The sequence below is a fragment of the Thrips palmi genome, unplaced genomic scaffold (assembly GCF_012932325.1).
Source record: "Thrips palmi isolate BJ-2018 unplaced genomic scaffold, TpBJ-2018v1 HiC_scaffold_18, whole genome shotgun sequence".
Taxonomy (NCBI): Eukaryota; Metazoa; Arthropoda; class Insecta; order Thysanoptera; family Thripidae; genus Thrips; species Thrips palmi.
In genome coordinates this window covers 14,145,323-14,165,808 of record NW_023144627.1, presented here as the reverse complement: position 1 = coordinate 14,165,808, position 20,486 = coordinate 14,145,323, and the positions used below count along the sequence as shown (strand labels likewise).

Here is a 20,486-nt window from a genome sequence, read left to right as displayed (position 1 = left end):
TCTCGCTGCCTTTTTATTTCTCCATTCTTTATTTTCCCGCGTTTTTTATTATGTACATATTTATTTTGTTTGGGCCGAAACCGGGTCCTGCTCCCCCATTCGACAGGTTCGTTATTTCGGCGCGAAAGTGAATGATCGAGGCGCACTTCTCGCGTGACCCCTTTCCATTCCCGCCTTGCCATGTATTTATTCAGGCCTGCCATCCTGCTTCCTTCCGACTCGCACTTTCGCTGTCATCAGGGTCGCTGCATAAGTAGGCACAGCTTCCCACGATGCACCAGTGTCGAAAGAATTGGCACGCAGATTCTCAGAAGCAATGCGCAGATATTGCGCACAGTGGACAGGCTGAGGTTGGCAATCCTTTTTTTTTGACACTGGTGCATCGGAGGGAATTTTTGAATACCGATGAGGCAGCACTGGGTGGATTCCCAGCGGCGCTGCTGGGGCAACGCCTACCGCATCCCGGGCCGGCAGGCGGCACTAGCAGTGTGCAGGCAGCCTGCAGCGCACCTGCTATGCGTTTCTCTGTTTGCGGGTTACGACCCCCAGGTGCTTCGTGACTCCGTGCCACTCCGTGCGCAGCATGCCTGTAGGATTGCGTCCTGTCCGTGTCCGACTTGCTGCGCTGCTTGCTGCGTTGCTGCTCTATGGCGGGCTCATTCCCAACACCGCTCTCTGTCTCTCTCGCACGCACGGGGCGTGCCGTAGGGGTGCGAGGGAGACAGCGAACCAGTTTAGGTATCAGTCGGCACGCAAGGGTGGGGCAATTATGACTCATGAGTTTTTGTTTTAACTGTTCAGACGTTTAATTGAGAATTACACCGACTCTTTAACTTCACACTAACACAAACATGCACGTCACACTCTACACTATTCACAGAAGAAATATTCCGACAAAACGAGTCAAAGTAGGCCATTATTCCACACAACCACTTCAAAAATAAGAGCATTTAAAATAAACGTTACGAGATCATTATCAGTCTTTGAAAATACACGAACTAAAGTATAATGTCACCTGCCTAATTTAATGTTGAATTGAGACATTTGAAGTGAAACTCGGTTAAACATACTCTAGGTTTAGAGGCCTCCTGATATGTACACATCAGAACGCACAAAAGAAAGTCTTTTCCGCTCTTTCAAACATTTCATTGCAGACGCAATGCGTGTTACTTTCCGAACAGGGTAGACTAAGCCTCGTTTTCAATCTTAAACCTAATCTTATTGACCCAAGCTACCCTGCTCTCATACAGCACATTATTGAATCTCCAAGTCTAGTATTAACATAAGTCTTGGTAAGAGAGCTGCCAAGTGAGAGTAAGTTGAAGTTCTATCTACGATTTTCCGAGTCGGTAACATAACTACGTGTAACGCGTCGGCTGCCCGTTACAGTCCAGGTACAACAAGTTATGAAAGTGGTTCCGTGTAGTAACACCCAACGATTCTAGGACCACTTTCTTTTTTTTTTTAAAGTCAAGCTGACATATTTGTTGCTTTTTCTGAGTATAATCGTTTCGACCCAGAATATACTGTAAATTCTTTACCAAGGATTTCGTCAAAAATAACTTGTACAAAAAGTTTTTGTCGACTTGACTTGAGAGTTAATCTTTTGGCCTTAGGCTCAGCCTATTGGCCAGACGACTTGAGTTGACTTTTGTACAGAGTGTACGCGACCAGGGCCGCCACTTAGGGTCCTGAACACTGCTAGGGAATCGTCCAATTATTACATTACGTTTTTCAAAGATCTGTCCTTGTGTGAGTGCGAGAGAGGCAGCAGACGTTGCGCAATACGTGGAAGCACCCTAGAGGGCGTCCTCCAGGTACTGGGCCTGGTGCAGCCGCGTGTCGGCCATGCCCAGGGCGACGCCGCCGCCGTTGCGCGCCCCGGGGCCAGGCATGGGGCCAGGCATGGGGCCAGGCCCAGGCCGCACCCCGCGTCACATGTCCTCCAGGTGGGTCTTGCGGTGCTGCGACCGGAACGACGTGCAGGTGACGGCGGCGGCCCCCGCGGCCACGTGGTGCTGCACGACGGGCAGGCGGCGCGGGAAGCGCGCGCACAGCACGGCCGTCTTGAAGCTCTGCCGGAAGCGCGCGTTCATCCAGCAGTAGATGATGGGGTTGAGGCACGAGTGGCTCATGGCCAACCAGTGGCAGGCGAAGTACAGCCCCGGCAGCCACTGCTGGTCGCCCAGAGACTCGTTGTAGGTCCACACCGTCTGTCCGCAGGGAGACACGTTTTAGCGCGACATTGCGACGCGGCGACGCCCAGTGCAAATACTCCATTCGGTCCTTTACTCACCACGAGAAGGTTGAAGGGCAGCCAGCAGATGGTGAAGGCCGCCACCACGGTGATCATCATCGTCACCATCTGCAAAAAGCACATCAAATTTCACCACTTCAAAAAATAATTTTGCCTCGTGGGGCTGACGCGTAATTTGTGGGCGAACCCCGGGAAACAAAGAGCTTGTGACCCCGGAGTGGTGGAGCCACAGCCAAATGTATGGAAGCCCTTAAGTAGCGTCTCAAGTCACGCCGTCTGGCCGTCCCGCCGGCCAAGTCGAGGGCTGGAGGGAGCCGGAGGGGAGGGTTGACTCTTACGCAAGGACGTCGGCCCAAGAACGGCCTAGAGTCAGACCGACCGACAGACACAGACAGACAGACAGACAGACAGACAGGCAGGCGGAAAGACGCTGCGGACTGGACGCGGCAGAAAAAGACTGATGACCACTGAAAGGCCCGTCGAGGTCTGTATAACAAGGCCAGGAAAAGTGGAGGCGACAGGAAAAGAAGCGTCCTGTTGGCAGTCCTGAGGTCCTGGCGACGTCCGGGCGCGTCCGGCCCCCGAGAGGGAACCGCTGTTCGCAGGCCGAGCAGGCCGCCCTTCCCGGCGCGCTAACCGCGGAGGACGGCGACGGTTCGGTGTGCGCCGCCAGCAAGCACCTTCCGAGGGCCGTGGACGAGGCCGTGGGCGCGGAGGGCTGTCGCCGGCGGTTAGACTATCAGCGCGGCGTCAGGCAGGGCCAGACCGATTCCGAGATTCCTCGCTGTCTCTCTCGCACCTGTGCTGGAGTGCTGGAGAGACAGAGCGACGGAAACGACTCTCGGAGTCAGCCTGCTGGGCCGGGCTGGGGAGGGCTATTCAGGGTGCGAGCCCTTTGTCGATGGGACGCGGCCCTCGGGCGGTGTGCCACAGTGTGCCACACGCGGCGTGGTGTTGCCAGCCCTGACAGCCGCCCTGCCGCCTTTGCCCGCCACAGTCGTGGACGCGTCGTTTTCCGGTGGGGCGGTGGCTGCCGTGGCTGCAAGGGTAGAGGGCGGAGGGCGGAGGGTTGGCTTGTCCAGATTAGTCCCGTCCTTGTCCAGCTGCAGGGCGGCCCAGCGGCCCGGCGTTCCAGGAACCGCGCGGGGGGCGAGGGCCGGCCCAGCGGACACAGCGGGCACCATGAGGCGGGCACCGCGGGCCGCACGTGCGCATGACAGCAATGCCAGGCAAATACGAGCCGCGCCGCGTAGCGTTAGCACCGCCAGCACGGCCTTTCATGCCTCCTCGACACCGCGCCGCCCTTCTTCACCTTCCACCGGGTGTCGCTGTGTCACTGCCAGTGTGTGTGTGTGTCCACCCCTCGGTGGTCCAACCACAGGCTCCACGCCGTGGTGAGGCTTCGGCTTCAGCCCACCGCAAGCGTGTGTGCGTGCCTGTGTGTGTGTGTGAGTGAGGCGCTGGGCCGCTGGGCTTCGTCGCTTCGCCACACGCCCGCTAGGCGGCGCTGCTGCTGCTGCTCGCGAATCATACAGCCGTTAGGCGGCGGCTAAGCCCGCGTTCAGCAGCCACACGCCTCGCCGACAACTTTTCCACTAAAGCAAACTTTTCAGTTTCAGCCTGCATGCAGCCCTGTAGTGAGGGCGCGCGTGTGTGTGTGAGTGTGTGTGTGTGTGTGTGAGAGAGGGAGAGAGAGAGAGAGAGAGAGAAGAGAGAGAGAGAGAGAGAGAGAGAGAGAGAGAGAGAGAGAGAGAGAGAGAGAGAGAGAGAGAGTATGTGTGTTTCTTGTGTGAGGAAAAGTGGAAGAGTTCTGGATCCGATGTGGATGGACGCACGCTTTACTTTAGCAACCGCCTCGAGCGCTCGCTCACCTCTCCATATACACACCTAAGTGGGAACGGATCGGCTTCAGCCCACACTCCGAGCAAACAAACAAACAACGCACGCACACACACACACGCGCGCACACAGCACTCCCTACACCCTCCGTGTGTGGGTGACGCCGAGGGTGTAGCCCCGGAGGAGGTGGCAGCGAGAGCGGGCCACAGCCACCCGAGTCCACAAGGCAGGCAAAGGCTCCCGCGCGCGCCACCGTGCGTCACCGCTAGACAGTGTAGGGGCAAAGAGCGCTCGCGGGAAGGATAACACGAACGCGCACGGCAAAGGCAGAGAAGGGGTGGACATAGGAAAAAAAAAGCGGGACGCCGTCGGCAACCGCCACAGCGAGTCACACGCGGGCAAATTATTCATCTGGCCACAGCCAGCCACAGCTGGGGTTGCCGCGGGGTAGCGCCGAGCGCTGGCAGCGCTGCTACTGCTGCTAGCAGGGGGTGTCGCCGGCGCTGGAAGCCAGACGCCCTCGCACCACTAGCGCCCTCTGGCGGCGGCTCGGCCGAAGCCACCCTGGCGGCTGGGGTATGTCGGGGCCAGTCGGGGCGAAGGCGGGCCTCGCGTTTTGCATGTCGCGTCGAGGGGCCTCTCCCTTGAATGTCAGGCGGGGCGACGCGGGAAGATGAGGGGAAGGCAAGATTTGAATCTCGCGAGCCGCGGGCCTCGGCGTAGCCGCGCCGGGTCCCTCCGTGTTTGCTCAAGCATCAAATAGCGGCCCGGAAACAGCATGTTCTCTCGATATTTCCTGAGGCCGAGGCGGAGTCACATGAGTCTGCCAAAGACGGAAGGAATCCAGCGGCAACATGAAAAAAAAGCTGCTGGATTTTTAAAGTGAATTTTCTGCGCCTCATTACAGTGACTCAATTAGCTAACGAGCGAGCCGCTGATTCGGCTCGATTTTTTTCTCGGATTTCTTATCATCTAGTCGGGAAGCCAAACATGATGAGACACATCAAACGGCGCGCGTTGGCAGGATGCCACCTAAGGGCGCCTGGCTGCCTGCCTGCCTTTAATAAGGTCTAATACCTTTGGCCCTTCGCCTTTGAGGGCGGCGAACACGTTATTGGCGGGTCCGCTGCAGCTCGGTTTCTAACGGCTCGTCGTTATTAACTCGGTCCCGCCTCCCTCCTGCCTAACAACGCGCCCTTCCATAACGTCGGGGGATAAAAAGCGCAGTCCCTTTTATTACCAATCATCCCGCCTCGATTGGGCGAGCCAGGCCCGCCACTGCGCAACGGCCCACTCGACCCGGCGGAGGCTATCATGCCGGGACTGTGGATGAGCTCGGCCTCGGCGGGAAGCTGGAGGGCCACGTGGAGTTTGCGCCAAGCGCGCCAAGCGCGCCAAGCGCCAAGCAGACCGGCGGAAGCTAATTGGCTCCGCGGATTCGGACGCGCAGCTTTTCCCGCGCTTTGTGCCACGCGTGCCGAAGATCGAAGGAGCGATCGATTGATCGACTCGACGCTCGCCAGCTGCTTCCCTCGTGGAGAGCGGGGAGGCAGCTACTCTGTCAACACAGCCCCCGTTTGCACAACAATAAAAGCTGCCGCCGATCGCAGGCCCGGACCGCCGAGGAGGTTTGTGTGTTTGTTTTCCTTTGCGCGTGTGTGCGTGCGAATGAAGGTCAATGTGTAATATGTGTGGCTGTCCATAACCGGCTCCAGCCCTTGCGCGGGCATTTCCAGCCGCGTGTACACTCTCAACGCCGAGCTTGTTTTAGCCCTGGGTAAGAAAATAGATGAATTCTCGGTCGGTTTGCTTTCGATTTTTGTTTGGACTGTGCACGGTAAATAACACCCCTATGGAATGTGCGACCCGCGCGTCCTCTGGCCAGCCGGCCGGCCTAACCTAACTCGATCTCGGCCTTCGTTACCCCGCCTTGTCGGCAGGCCGCTGCCGCACGGCGCCGTCTGTCTCTCTCGCACTCATGGGGCGTGCCGTACCAGTGTGTGTGTGGGAGAGAGAGAGACAGTCAGACAGAGACAGAGCGACGCAGCGTTGTTCGGCGGCAGCCGCGCCTCACAAAGGTGGGGCCCTTTGCGGTTCACGCTCACCTTCCTCTTGGCCTTGGCCAGGCGCTGGTCGCGCAGGTTCTCCGCCTCGCCGGGCGTCCGCTTGCCCCAGATGACGACGGCAATCCTGGTGTAGGTGTAGAGCAGCACGACGAGCGGCGCGAAGTACTGCAGCGTCATGAGGGCCAGCGTGTAGTAGTGGCGGTGCAGCGGGCTCGGCCACTCCTCCTGGCAGACCCACCTGGAAGCAGGGCAAGCAGGGCGGCATCATCACGGCAGGGCCAACTTTCCGCGCCGGAGCGGCGACTGGGGGGCAACTGTTGCCTCTGCCTTCGCCTGCCTCAACTCCCTCCGACCATCGCTGTCCGGGTGGAAGCAATTCCTGCTGGTTCCCGCGTGAAACCGGAATGGCCAACAGGAAAACACGAACGCGCAGTGTTGCCACATCAGCAGCCAAAACTTCCCACATACAGCAGTGCCGGGCGGTTTTGACCTCCTCATGGGGCAACACCGCCGCCGCTGGGAGTTGAACCCGGGCAGTGACTCCTCATGTGACAACCCAGTGGGAGTTGAACCCGCGTGCTTACTTGTCACAGTGCGCGTGCCAGCTGTCCGGCTGCGAGAGGCGCGTCACCATGGGGATGGGCATGGCGGTGATGACGGCGAACACCCACACTGTGAGCATGGCGCCGTGCGACAGGCGGCGGGACAGGCGCGGCCGCAGCGGCCACATGATGGCCACGTACCGGTCCACGGAGATGGCCACCAGCGTGTAGGCCGACACCAGCACGGACACCGCCTGGCAGAAGCTCACCTAGGGCAACGTCAGACACAGGTTAGTCATTCGAAAAAAAACTAAAGTCACCAGAAAAAGAAGTTAGTTAAAAATGATGAAAGAAAAAAATGATAAGAAAAAAACATTTAAAAAAAGCAGTCAAAACTGACAAACATTGCAAAAAAATTGACCGTCAAAATGAATGACAGTTCGAACGACGGCGCTCTGTATCCCGCGCACATGGCAATCTTCTCCAAGGTCGGGATTATCGTCCCAGAACGCCACGTGCCGGGAATGCCAGCGCCGCGCTCTGATTGGCCAAGCGGAAAACGCCATCTCTCCGCAGCCTAGCGCAGCCTAGCGGGCTCTAGCAGGGCCTTCTCGATCCGGGTCGCCCGGGCTGGGCGCATCGCCCCGCTGCACGGCCCGGCGCGGCGGCCCTCTTGGCGGGGGCACAGTGGGCCAGAAGACCAGTGGAGGCGGCCAAAACTCTAGACGCATTTTGAGCTCCAGAGTCGCTAAATGGGACTCGAACCGAACGTGTGACCCCACCAATGGATTGCTCTCCGAACGAGGAGTCCATTGGTGGGGTCACATGTTCGGTTCGAGGCCTGTTTAGTGACTGGAGCTCAAAACGCGTCAAGAGTTTTGGCCGCCTCCACTGGTCTTCTGGCCCACTGTGGGGGGCGGCGCGCCGTCATCACGCAGCCCCCCCGCGTCCTCCACATACGTCAACGCTGCGGCCGGCAGGTGCGCCCCACTGCCGTCGCTCTGTCTCCGTCGCTCTCGTGGGCCGCGCCGCTGCGCTGCGAGAGAGACAGAGCGACGAGCAAGGCCAGGGTCGGGGTCGGGGATGATAACCGGCACCCGAATTTCTCATCCCGGGGCAGGCACATCCGTTATCCTCCCACACCAGGGCCAAACATTCGCGGCGCCCTGGCCAACCTCGCCGAGCTCATAAAAGGGTCTGGTTTAGAGGCACTACAGGCTCCGCTAAAATCACGCATGTGTTTTGTCCGCGCGGCCCGCACTGGATTTCGATTGCGGTTCCGGAGGCCGCGCCCCGCCCCGCCCCGCCGCGCCGCGCCCCGCCCCGCCGCGCCCGCCCCGCCGCCCCGCCCCGCCGCGCCCCGCCCCGCCCGCCCGCCGCGCCCCGCCCCGCCGCGCCGCGCCCCGCCCCGCCCCGCCGCGCCCCGCCCCGCCCGCCTCCCCGGTGTGTTGGATTTCCCCTCGGAGTCCGACGGCGAAACGTGGATCGACGACTTGACCGAATCTCTCATAACCGCGCCGTGCCGCGCCGTGCTGCGCCGTGCCGGGTGCCGGGCTGCCCTCGGGTCCGTCCTAGTTCTCCCCGTTCCAGCTTGTCTTTTTGGCCCGACCATGCGACTTGACAGCGGCCTCGGCGCGGCCTTGGCACGGCCTTCGCGCGGCCTTGGCGTGGCCTTGGCCCGGGTCTGGCCTGGCCCTGGCATCTCTCGCGGCTGGTCGAGGCGCTGGTCGAGGTGATGGTGATGTACGGGGCACCCTCACGCCGAGCCCCGACCCCGCGCGGCCCAGGGGCCCTTCTTGTTTCGGTGGCCGGCGCCTCCTCAGTCCACTCACCGCGGAGGTCGCCGGAAGTTGGGGCAATAACGGGAACAAGTGGGCCACGGTGATTTACAGTAAAACTTTTACCGGTTAATACTTACGGAAATTGTATTTTTTTACATTTTAAATTCGGATTGACATTTTTTGGTGGCGCGCTGCTGACTCATACGAAGGGAGGGAGGTTTTCCCGCCGAAACGGACAGAGAGTCCGGCGGGCGGTCTTCAACTTTATATCTCTCCCTCTCCGATTCTCTCAGTTTAATTATTTTCCCGGCCGGGATATTGTTGCTGCGCACGCTGCCCACTACTTGTGTACACTCTGACGTTAATATCCCAGCGGCCCGAATAACCAACTCCCCGAGCCCGGCGGGCCGGCCTAGCCTCGCCCTAGCCTCGCCCTAGCCTCGCACCGGGATCGACCGGAAACTGCTCCGACTTACGGCATCACGTGACGGCGCGGCGCCTCGATAACAAGACCGTCTCGGACAAACTATCGACCAAGAAAACTCGCTTCTCCTCACATATTCACCACCGTCGGTTTTGTTCTGCCTGGAAACTCGGATGAGGGCTGTGTAGCGTGAGAGTGGGCGGGCGGCAGTGTTGCCACAAAAGTAGGTGAAAAGTGCCGCGATGCACCCGAGTCGAACGGGCTGCCAACCTCAGCCTGCCCACCAGGCAATGCCTGGCCATTGCTCTGGAGGAGTTCGATTCCTCCTAAGACTCTCTGCTGGAATCCTGGCTGAGTCTTTCTTCTTAGATCGAGTTGCGCAACGGGCAACGGTTGGCAGTGCATCGTGCAACTTTGTTTCCCTGTGTGGCAACGCCGGGCCGCCGTGAAGCGCGAGGCGAAGGGCACGACACTGGCGGCAACCGGTACCCGGCGATGCGAGCTCGTCGCCGCCCGACCCTCGGCCCGGCCGCCCCTCGCGCGGCAACCACTTCTAACTGGCTCTCGCTGAAACTGAAAGGAGCGATCGGTAGCGGCGCCCTCACGTGATTGGCCCGATGCGGAATCCCGCTGCGAATCGTGAAGCAGCGGTCCCCGACCAATCAGAAGGAGCGACTAGCATCTGCCACTCTCTTAAAAACAGAAAAGAAAAGGCTGTGGGGCTTGTTTTAAATTTAAACCAACCTTGAGCGCGATTTTTTTTCTTATTTTAAGACTGAAGGTTGGGTGGCATCTTTCTGGCCTCAGGCTGGCCTCGCTATCTGTTCCACCTGCGCGGCGACCCTCCACCTAAAAAAGACTAAAAACTACCGCCCTCCTTTGAGCCAGCGGCTACATGCTGTACACTGCACGTATGTCCCCTAACTGTACGTGCACCAAAGGTATGTGGTGTCGTTTCAGTCGGCACCTCTTTTCCTCGTGGCGATTGGATGACGCAAGGGATGACGTCATTATTTGGGGCCGTGCAGATGCTCACATGTAATGGCCCCCCAATGGGCGTGCAGCCCCCATCGTGGCACACAAAGCAAGCACAAGAGGGACGCGTGTTCGTGTGTGCGAGGGAGAGGGAGAAAGAGTGTGTGTGGTGGGGGGCGTATACGTATACGTGTCAGCTGCAGGCCTCAGTGAGGGCCGTGAGCGCCACGCGGGCGGCCGGCTGGCTTTTTAACGCGATCACGCCCCTTTTTGCGGCTCGGATGGCCGCCAACTTTTGAAATAAAAAAAAACGCGTTTTACATCAAACAAGGGAAGGGCTGCTTTCGTGCTCAACTCGATGCGAACCGCATTGTTCCTCATCCCTCATCCCTATCTACTTCATTGTTCTGTATTCCTCTCTGTCCAACTTCAGTTTTCCGAATTTCTGTCTGACTTCATTGTTCCTTATTCCTTCATCTCTGTCTGGTCTGACTTCATTGTTCAGTGCCCCTTCATCTCTGTCCGACTTCAGTTTTCCGCATTCCACGTCTCTGTGCGACGTCTGTATTCCCGGGTATTCCGAATCCCTCATCTCTGTCCGACTTGATTGTCCCGTATCCCTCATCTCTGTCCGACATTCCACAGACAGGCGCTGAGCAGAGCCGATGATCCTTGCTGCCTGTCGGCCGGGCGGCAGTGTGGGAGAGAGAGAGAGAGGGGGGGTGGAGGGATGGCTGGCAATTGGACTAAGCGATGACACCCAACGTCAGAGACGCATAGGCACTATTCATCTCTCTCAGAGTCACGCTCTCTTCTTCCCAGTCAACCCCTCGTATCGCCCCGTCTCGCAGGGCTGACTCCGTCGCTCTGCCTCCCTCGCACTCACGGCGCAGAGCAGGGAGAGAAAGACAGCGACGAGCTTCCGCGATGCACGATGGGGCTCGCGGAGCCCTGCATCGAAAGCCACACCGTGTCCCGACGCATCCTGCAGGGCATTGTGTGGGTGCTTGGCTTCCGGGCGCGGCCTATCACCCCGGACCCGCAGTGGAGGGGAAGGTCCCCAATCCCACGGGATCCGATGCGACGAGTCCTCTATGATCCCTTCCTGCTTTGTGTGGCCTGTGGCCCCTGCCTGTGGCCTCCACTGCACGGCCAGGTCGCAGCCAACACGTTATCAAGGGGCTGGGCCCGTGTGTGGACACTGCCGCACGCTGTTTATCGAAAGCTTACTTCCCTCTTTCGATCCCATTTTTTTTTGCACAGGGTGAGAATGTGACTGGAAACTTACGCTGGTAGGACTAGGAGGAAATTATTTTAGAGTGTACCATGTATTGCCTCGCATAAAACAGACCCTGCTTAGTAGTAATGTTATTCCGGGAATGCCGCCGGCCTCTGTGCCACCGGACGCCGACCAGGGCCCCTTGCCCGGCGAGGAGGGCGGCGGGGCCCGCTGTCGCCCGGTGCGCTGCGGCACTGGACAGCGCACAGTGGGTCAGAAGACCGGTGGAGGTGGTCAAAATCCTGGATGCGTTTTGAGCTCCTGAGTCGCTAAATGGGGCTCCAACCTAACGTGTGACCCCACCAATGGATTGCTCTCCGAACGAGGAATCTGTTGGTGGGGTCACTCGGTCGGTTCGAGCCCGGTTTAGCGACTCTGGATGGGGCCCAGAATCGAGAATTTCAGCCGCCTCGACCGGTCTTCTGGCCCACTGTGCGGAGCCATTCTGCCATTCTGCATTGGCGATTTTCATCTCCATAACGCGAGTCAGTCTTCCTCGTTTCGCAGACGCCAAGCTGAATTCGTGGAAAATCGCTAAGTTAGGACTTCCTCACGAGTCTTGCGGGCCGGGCGGCCCGGCGGTGCGTCGAAGCCGCGCGCCGGTCGGGGAAGAAATGAATCCTACACTGCCACAGTGCCACGGGGAGGAGATAAAGCCAAGGTTCAGACGCAGGGACACTTGCAAGTCCCTTTTAAAAAAGGAACTGCTTTTCAGAGTTCTTCAACGACGGCGAAATTACTGCCCTCGCGAGATCTGTCCCCGCCCCGGGCCCGGCCCGCCCGGCCCGGACGCGGTAAATTCCTGGAAACTGCCTCCTCGGCCCTGGACCACTTATTCACTTTTATCTTCGCCCCGCCCGGGCGGGGAGTTGAACCCGCGGACCCCCGCCTGTCCCGTCGCCCGGAGAAAACCCGCTCCATCACGGCTTCATCTTAGATTCCGCGTCCCCTTTTTGAAATGTTTTTGTTGTTTTTTTTGTCCGGGTACGGCTTGGCGGTGAGGCCAAGGGGCTGTCGGCGACAGGGCTTGCGAGTTTTTGTTGTTGTTTTTTTTTGGAGGGGGCTCCTAATTCACTGCGTGTCCGCATTGTGGTGCGTTGTCGGGGCGGAGGGCGTGCGCAGGGTGCGAGAGAGAGAGAGCGCCTTGGAGGTAGGCCGCGCCGCGGGACCTCGTGCGTCCGCGTAGATCGGACTGCCTACCCGCCGGTCGGCGGGCGCTTTGCCCCCCGGCCTTCAAATGAGGAGAGAGAGAGAGAGAGAGAGAGAGAGAGAGAGAGAGAAGCACTACTGACGGATGGACCCGTCAGACAAGCGGGTGGTACATCAAACAGGCCGTCGCCCAGCTTGTCCACGTCTCTGTCCGCCCCGCGCGAAGATAGGGCCGCCGCCTCCATTCGTCTGGCGATATCGAAATATGGGTCGTTGTAGCCCCGTCTGTCTCTCTCGCACTCGCGGGCGATTATACGCGACGGAATGAGCGTGCTAAGCACAGCGACAGTCATCGCCGCCGACTGTTTACTGGTGTACTCACCCGGGCTTTTGCCCCGAGCGGCGTGCGTGGCGTGTTAATGCCCCGCGACGCGCGGCAGACACAGTCGTTTTCGTCGCTCTGTCTCTCTCGCAGCCACGGGGCGCCGCCATGAGTGCGAGAGAGACAGGGCGCCGAAAGGATCCCTGAATGGGGCGGCTGAGCGCGGCGCGCGTAACGGCCGCACGGCCGCGGCCAGAGTGGCACTCAGGCGGCGAGGGCTTATCCGCACCTGCAGGTGGCGTGCATGGATGTCCAAGGTGACGGCAGTCCGCGCTAGTCCGCGCCATAAGGACCCTCTCGAGGGCAGTACATGCTGTGCAGCGGCTCAGTAATTGGGCGCGGTAAATCACGTGCTCCCACTTTTCCTCGTGCCTCTGAAACCCGCGCCGCCGCCGCCGTGCGGTGTCGCTTTGGACTCGCATTCAGATGCGATTCAGATTCGAGCTGTGATGAATGGCGCGTCGATTGTAGAGCAGCACCCCGAGCTGTGCCTGTCTGTCTGTGTGTCAGTCTGTCTGTCTGTCTCTCTGTCTGTCTGTCTGTGTGTCTGTCTGTCTCACTACACAACCTTAGTAGGAGAAAGTACGGAAAGTTTGGATCGTGTCGGTCATTTATTTACCTAGACCATCCGTGCCTTCGGCATTTTTCGCAGTGTCTGTATCTGTCGGTCCGTCTGTCCACCCACCCGCCGGCCCGCGAACCGCATCCCCGAAATATAATCAAAACTTGGTGCAGCCGCCCCCTCCCCCTCCCCCTCCGCCGTGGAGGGTTAGTCACCAATCACGGAAATGGCAGCCCCCACAGTGGGCCGCGAGGCACTAATCACTGAGCCACTAAAACCCGTTCGGCTGGACTCACGTTCGGAAATCTCGGAAATCATTCCCTCCTTTTTTAATGTTTTCCGAGAACAATAAGTTCGTTTGGGGGTCTAGCTGGCTGCCCCTGGCGAGCGGGATTTGTGTGGCCGGCTGGCTGGGTCCTGGCGGGGTCCTGGCCGGGTCCTGGCTGGGTCCTGGCCGGGTCCTGGCTGGCTGGCCCCGCTCCTTCACAATCACTTGGGCACACACGACAGTCACGGACACAAACGCAGCTGTGTCTCGCTCTGTTTGCTGGCCGCGGGTCCATGCATTATTGGCGGCCAGCCAGCCGGCCGGCAGTCTGCACAGCACGGGAAAATAATGGATTGCTCCCTTTTTTTCTGACAGTGACTACCGACCGGGTAAAAGGGGTGGCGCGCATCGGCCCTGCATGGATTGGTCGCAGGACGCGCTGTGATGCGGTCTGGAGTGGTGCACCAGCTCTGCATCTGCGCGCTAAAAGCACGTTTCTTTTTTACGGATTTTTTTCCTAAAGTGTTTGAGTGTGCCTGCAGGCTGAAGAACTACTATATCGCCCCAACTCTCCCGCTACACTTTTTTCAACTGTTCCTTGATCAGGACGAGGAAAAGCAGAGAGTGCGCGTTGCGGTGCCTCTAGTAAGACGAGGACCTCTAGTAAGACGAGGACCGCGCCACTATGATCAGAGGGATGCACCGACGGCGGACAGTCGGACGGGCAGACAGGCAGACAGACAGGCAGACAGACAGACTGGCGCCGCAAGGAAATAAGCCTCCAGAGACCGCCTCCTCCTACGCCTGAGGTAAGAAAGGCCTGTACTGTGTGTCCGGACTGCGGACGTGGTCGCCTCGTGCTGAGCTGCCGGATCACAGTGTCCCGGAAAACTCGCTGAAAAGGTGGGAAACCGGATAAGCGGAAAACCGGAGCGAGAAGCAAGGAGTGTGTCGTGCAGGGCAGTGGGCCAGCAGGGCCGCTGGGATGAGCCTTCGGGCAAACCTAGCTGGGCATGCTGTCAGCGCGGCCCCGCCTGCCTGGTCCACTGTGTAGGGCCTCTGTAAAGCCCCTGGTGGCTCTGGCTGCCCCCGACTGTCTCCGACTCCGCCCCGAGATTCGCACAACATGCGCGGCGCGCGAGATGTTTCATGCAAATACCATATTGCTCTCCTGCGTCGCGAGTGGGGCCCTATTCGCGACTCTGGTTTTTCCGCTGTCACAGAGGGAATAGAACACTGACAGCGTCGGCGTGCCGAAAGGCAGAAAAAGCACAGGGTAGATCGCGCGGCCACACTGATTGAGGCCCCCACACGAGAGACCGACGTCCCTTGGTCCCCAACCGCTCATCTGCCAACTATTTTTCTTTTTTTGTGGGGGCGGGTGTCTTTTTTTGGTCCCGGCAATCCACCGGTCTGCTCAAAGGAACGTGGACTGCACTCCGGAACGTATTGATTGGCATGGGTGGAGAGTCCCCCTCTCCCCCCATTCCGGCCACGTCTTCTCAGCCCTGGCCGACTCACTCCGAGAGAGGTCTTCGTCACTCCGTCTCTCTCGCACTCATGGGGCGTCCCGTATGGGTGCGAGAGAGACAGAGCGACGAAAACGACTCCCGGAATCGGCCTGCGAGCCTCGTTGTGAATCTCAGCATCGCCACGGCTACTTCCTTGGCCAGACAGCCCTCCAACGCCTAGGCTGATTCTGCAAACAGAGCCCCGTCGCTCCGTCTCTCTCGCACTTGCGGTGTGCCTGGGAGAAAGAGCGAATCGGACTACAGCAGCGCTAGCGCGGCGCGAACTTCGCGCGGAATTGACTGCTTACCCGATTTTAGAGTGTCATTAACGCGTTAGTTTTTTTTTGTTGGGGCGCTGTGGGACTAATGGGTGTAAAGCGTTTTAAAGAAAAGTTGGACAGTGAGGTTTGAAGTGCTAAACAAGCTGTGCGATCGGGAGCGACGCGAGACATTAACGGAGTAGTCAGTTTGCCCCCACCCTCTACCGTTCCCCAGCCAATGCGACTGCGTCGGCATGAGTGACTGCACCCGGCTGTTGAACTCGCGTACGTGTGTCCAGCCGACTGATTCCGCTCACACAGCGTTCCGTCGTCGCCGTGTCTCTCTCTGCGAGAGAGAGAGAGAGGATGTTGAATCGCTCGACTGGAATAGCGAATGCGAATCCTCTTTCGAAAAACGTAATCTCTCTCTCTCGGAAACAAAAATATTTAATTAAGGAATCGAAGTAAGGAAATTCGTCCAGCTGAAGCTACTTTCAGTGAGGAAGTGAACGAGAAGAGTGTCATATCGTGTCATATCCATCTAACCAGTGAGGATTCCCTACAGGAGAGCATTGTGGAGATTTGCGCCCACTTCCGTGGCGATATACGCTGATGCTAACGTTCCTCAAACTTTGCCTTAGGATTGCGGCGGGCGCGGCGAGGTCTGTCTGCCGTTCTCATCTGACGCTGTGTCTCGCCTCAATCCAATTCGCGGAGGTGAAACGGGGAAGCGGCGGAGCCCAGTGGGGGCGACAAGAAGCCGCCCGCCATTGTTGCCGCTTTCCGGCTCGCAGATTTGAATCCCCCTCCCCACTCCGACAACGCCCCAATTAGCAGACAGACCCCTGCTTTGCATTCGCCTCGGGCACACTTATGCATGCGTGCACATACCGCGACACGAAAAAAACTGCAATTACTCCCACATTGACAAACAGAGAGCAACGACACAGCAGCGGCGAAAATGACAGCTAATTGCCCGCACGGGTTCAAGGAGGTTCCCGCCAGGAGGGGGAGCGACGGCGAGGCACGGCGCGAGCGAGGACACTGTGACAACCCAGCGGGGGCAAACGGCGTGGGCCGGGAAGGCGGCGGGGGCGTTGGGGAAGGGGGGTGCGGTGTGGAAGCAGGACAAAGCCCCGGGGCGGCCGGGAGGCTGGGACGGGATTCCCTTCCTCTTTATCACCTCTCAGGAATAAGGGAGGGGGGGGGGGTTTTCAGCGGGAACACGGCGTGCTGGGCGTTGGCGGGGCAGCCCAGGGCAGCGCGGCGAATTCCGCAACAGGTACACCGGAAGGGAGCGGCAGGGGCCCCGGGGGGAGGGGGGAGGGACAAATGCCGGCCGTTATCGCCTAATTGAAGCTGTAGGTCATCATGCTCACCGCCAACTAACCCCGCGGTGTAGTACCAGCTGCACTTCCAAAATCTCAAAAGAAAAACCCGCACACAAAGAAGAAGAAATTTAAAATGTAGACACTGAAGTTTAAAAACGTTTTCAAAATTAATTATTAGGAGGGATAGAATTCTTCCCTAAGATTGAGTCGAGAGGCCTGGGAATCAGTGGGTTTAAGTTGATTTTTTTTTCCACAGTGTGTACCAAAAGTGGACTTCGGAAAGCTCGCCGAGGTGGCGAGGACGTTGCCGCTGACGACGCCGGAACGCCGAACGGCCGAACGGCCGAACGGCTGACGAAAGGAAATGGGTCGGAAAGTGTCGCGAATAAAAGTGTCGGCGAGCGCGTGTTTGACGACGCGTGGGATTTATCCGGCTGCTGTTAAACCGCCGGGGTCCGGGAAACGGTGGCTACACTGGCAAACCCGGCGGCCACGTTTTCGAGTTTTCAAGTAATACAATTTCAAACAGTGGGATGCACTCATGTTCATATCCGAGTTTTATTTCGCAGGGCCTCTGCCCCAGCTTGAAACTCGGAGCCATCCCGAGAGTACCGAGTCGCTTTGAATGGTGCACGTACCACCCACCGGTGCCTTGGCCGATAAATAAAACATGCCGAGTCAAAGACGAGACCGGAGCAGAATGATGGAACAGCAACTTCACTCAAAATTTGCATGTAAAACGTCGAAAAACGCGCGCTCACGACGTCGAGACGGTCTGCTCTGGAGTCAATGGTCGCCAAGGAGGTCCTCTGAGGGGTCGCCAAGGAGGAGGTGGGCCAGCCGGTCACCGAACGGGTCGCCGACGAGGAGGTCGCCGGCGAGGGCAAGTGGTCCAGTGCGGGGTCGAGGGCGCAGCCCTGGCGCAGCCGCCCTGCCCGGGCACAGCGAGGGCGGCAGGCAGTGTACATGATCCTGGACTTTAATCAAGGACTTGGCGCCTCTCTCTCTCTCTCTCTCTCTCTCTCTCTCTCTCTCTCTCTCTCTCTCTCTCTCTCTCTCTCTCTCTCTCTCTCGGTCCGCGTCACGCGCCTAGCGGCCGTGCGTGCGTGCGTCCCGCGCGGATAGACGCATGACGGCGACGTGCGTGGCGTTTACGCGTGTGCCTCCCCTGCCCTACCCCCTGCCGTGACGAACAGAACGGCCGCGCCAGTCACGCCAGTCACGCGCACCCCATTCGCGGGTCCCGGATCACGTCCGCGCTTCATTCCGACGCGCCAATTCAAATCCGGGCAACGGCCCGCGACGAGCAGGGCCGCCAACACCACGGCGGCGGCCTCCAAACTTCGTCACTCTGTCTCCCTCGCGAATCCCACAGGCGCGAGAGAGACAGCGCGACGAATGCGACACTGTCTCGAACGCGCCTTGCACGCGGTGCGCGCGGGCCGATGGCCGTTCGAGGTGCCGGCCTGGCCGCGCCCTGGCCGCGCCCGGTTTCTGTCTTTGTTTTTACGGCCATTCGTTGAGGTCATCCTCCCTCCTGGCCCTGGCGGTTAGGTGCGGGAGTTTACCCTGTCGGCCCCCCACGCGAGCGTAATTATTGTCCCGCGGCTCCTTTCTTCGAAGTTGGGCCGTAGAGACAAGTTTGGGGCCGACGACAACAGCGTCAACAACAACAACAAACCGTCCGCAGCGACAACAACAACAACAGGTGGGACGAACAGCCGTCTGCCAGGCCCAGCCAGGGGCGGCTGTTTGGGCGTGGAAAGGCCAACCGCGTCAGTCCAAGGCAACGGACAGGATTATTCAACACCTCGGCGGATGCTTTGTTCTGCTGTTTTGTTTTTGTTTGTTTTCTTTTTTCTGCGGGCTGCGCTCGCAAAGAGCGGCAGAGCGGCCGCCACCCAGGGGCACCTCGCGGCGCACCTGGCGGGCGGGGGCGGCATTTTGGCGCCTGAATTATGGAGCAGGTCCACGTCACGCAGTCACGCAGTCGAGCTGCAGGTGGGCTCGTCGCTCTGTCTCTCTCGCGCCCTCACGGGCCGCGCCGCGAGTGCGAGAGAGGCAGCGCCTGTTTGCCTGCCTCACAATGAGAGCGCCATTGTTCGCCAGAGCTAATGTCACGTGATCCGGTTTCACCACTCTTGTTGTTGTTGTGCCTTTCTCTCTCTGTGGTGTTGCCCGGAGCCCCCACGCTTAGGTTGCCTTCCGTTGACGTCCGCCCTCCGAAAGGAACAATCGCCAGCGGCCGAGTCGAGCCGGAGCAAGCCGGAGTCGAGTCGGTACAGCGTAATTTGTTTTCCTCGGCGCTCCGCGCGGCCCTGCCCGGCACATCACAAAAGGAGCGACCCGCCGCGCCGCTGCGGAGGCCGTGGAGCTCGACGAGTCGCCACCGGGACCCGCGAGGACCGCGGCCAGGACGCCGTCGCCGCGGGGAGAGGGGGGGGGAGGGTTTGCACTTTGCTGAGATACTCGTCTCCTCGCGAAAGGCTCTCGAGATGAAGAAAGCGGCGCTGTCAAAACATCAAAAGCACGACGTATCGGGTGGCGGCGCCGGCGGGACTCCGAAACCGCGGCGACTCGAATCCCAACCGCGTCCGCCGTTCCATCCCGTTTCGTTTCTCTTTCGCCAATAATCGCTTGTTGCGATTGTGTCATCGCGCGGCTCGGGTTGCCTCGCTGAACCGACCTACATTCCCTGGCTGCGAATTCGGAGGCGTCCCTCTCGCACTCGCGGGGCGTCCCGGATGGACCCGCAGGGGTGCGAGAGGGTCGGCGCGACGCGAATCAGACGCCCTTCGGCTCCTCGAGGAAGCCGCGGCCACGGCGGACACGGCCACGCGGCCGAGACGGCGCGGAGCTTAGCGGCCAAGTCGCTGATGATGCGCTCAACTTCGCTTCATTTCTTGCCGTGGATCCATACAGGGTGTCGTCACTCGGAACAAAATAAAGGACGAATGGACGGAGTTTTAACTTGAAAGACTTCTGGCTTTACAGCGCCGTGCCGTGCGCGGGCAAAGAAAGTGTCCTGGCTTCCGAGGAAAAGTGAACGGGTTTGGCCGTGTGAATTTAACAGCCTCTTTTCGGCAAATGAAAATGAACAAAAAGAAGAGGGCGACTGTGTGACTCACCATGTGGCACAGCTCGACGCCGAAGGGCCAGTACTGCAGCAGCAGCGTGGGCACGAAGGAGAAGGGCACGCACAGCACGGTCATGAGGATGTCGCCGACGGCCAGGTTGAGCAGCCAGAAGTTGGTGGCGGTGCGCATGCGCGGCGAGGAGACGACGCAGTACATGACCAGCCCGTTGCCCACGAGCGCCACCAGGAACACCAGGCAGTACATGAGATAAACCGCAACCTGCGCGCACACACAACACGGTCGGAGAGAATACCAAGTAGCGCTGGCCAACCCAACAAGGCCGCGCTGAGGGGCATCTCAATGCGGCAACAGGCGAGCTGCCTCCACAACGACACAGTTTCGGCTGAGAGTTGCACCACTTTTCTGTTCCAGAGTGACACTACTTACCCGGAACGCGTTGGACATGGGCACCGTGGCGTCGCAGTCCACGGGGAAGGCGTAGGTCCAGTTGGGCGGCGCCCAGGGCACCGCCACGCCGGGGACGCCCTCGGGCAGCGGGGCGACCTCCTCGTCCATGGCGAGCACGGCCTAGTCCACGGCCTAACGACGCCAGTCGGCAGCCAGCCTGCAGCCTGCACCACAACAGCCTCATGAATTCCTCAATTCCCCACACCAAGCGTCGCATCCCGCACGGCCGCACGTCAGAGGGTGAGTTTGAGACGGCCCGAGGCAGTAGGCCAATTGCGCGCCAACATACACCTCTCTCTCTCTCTCTCTCTCTCT

At 59.5% G+C, this 20,486-nt stretch overlaps 1 protein-coding gene across 1 annotated transcript; it reads right to left on the bottom strand.

Moving 5' to 3' along the window:
• Positions 1-781: 781 nt before the first annotated feature.
• On the bottom strand, positions 782-20,279 carry LOC117644730 (RYamide receptor-like). The gene is made up of 6 exons (XM_034384344.1): positions 20,151-20,279; positions 19,755-19,982; positions 6,747-6,973; positions 6,202-6,400; positions 2,297-2,365; positions 782-2,213 (listed from the first exon to the last, which is right to left on the bottom strand). The coding sequence occupies exons 1-6, from the start codon at positions 20,277-20,279 to the stop codon at positions 1,935-1,937; spliced, it is 1,131 nt and encodes a 376-aa protein (XP_034240235.1). The 3' UTR covers positions 782-1,934.
• Between the last annotated feature and the right edge of the window lie 207 nt (positions 20,280-20,486).

Coding starts and splice junctions, on each gene's coding strand:
- LOC117644730 (XM_034384344.1), bottom strand. CDS start 20,279: ATGGACGAGGAGGTCGCCCCGCTGCCCGAGGGCGTCCCCGGCGTGGCG. Junction 19,983..20,150: donor CCATGTCCAACGCGTTCCGG/GTAAGTAGTGTC, acceptor GTGTGCGCGCAG/GTTGCGGTTTATCTCATGTA. Junction 6,974..19,754: donor GCGTCGAGCTGTGCCACATG/GTGAGTCACACA, acceptor ACGTTGCCCTAG/GTGAGCTTCTGCCAGGCGGT.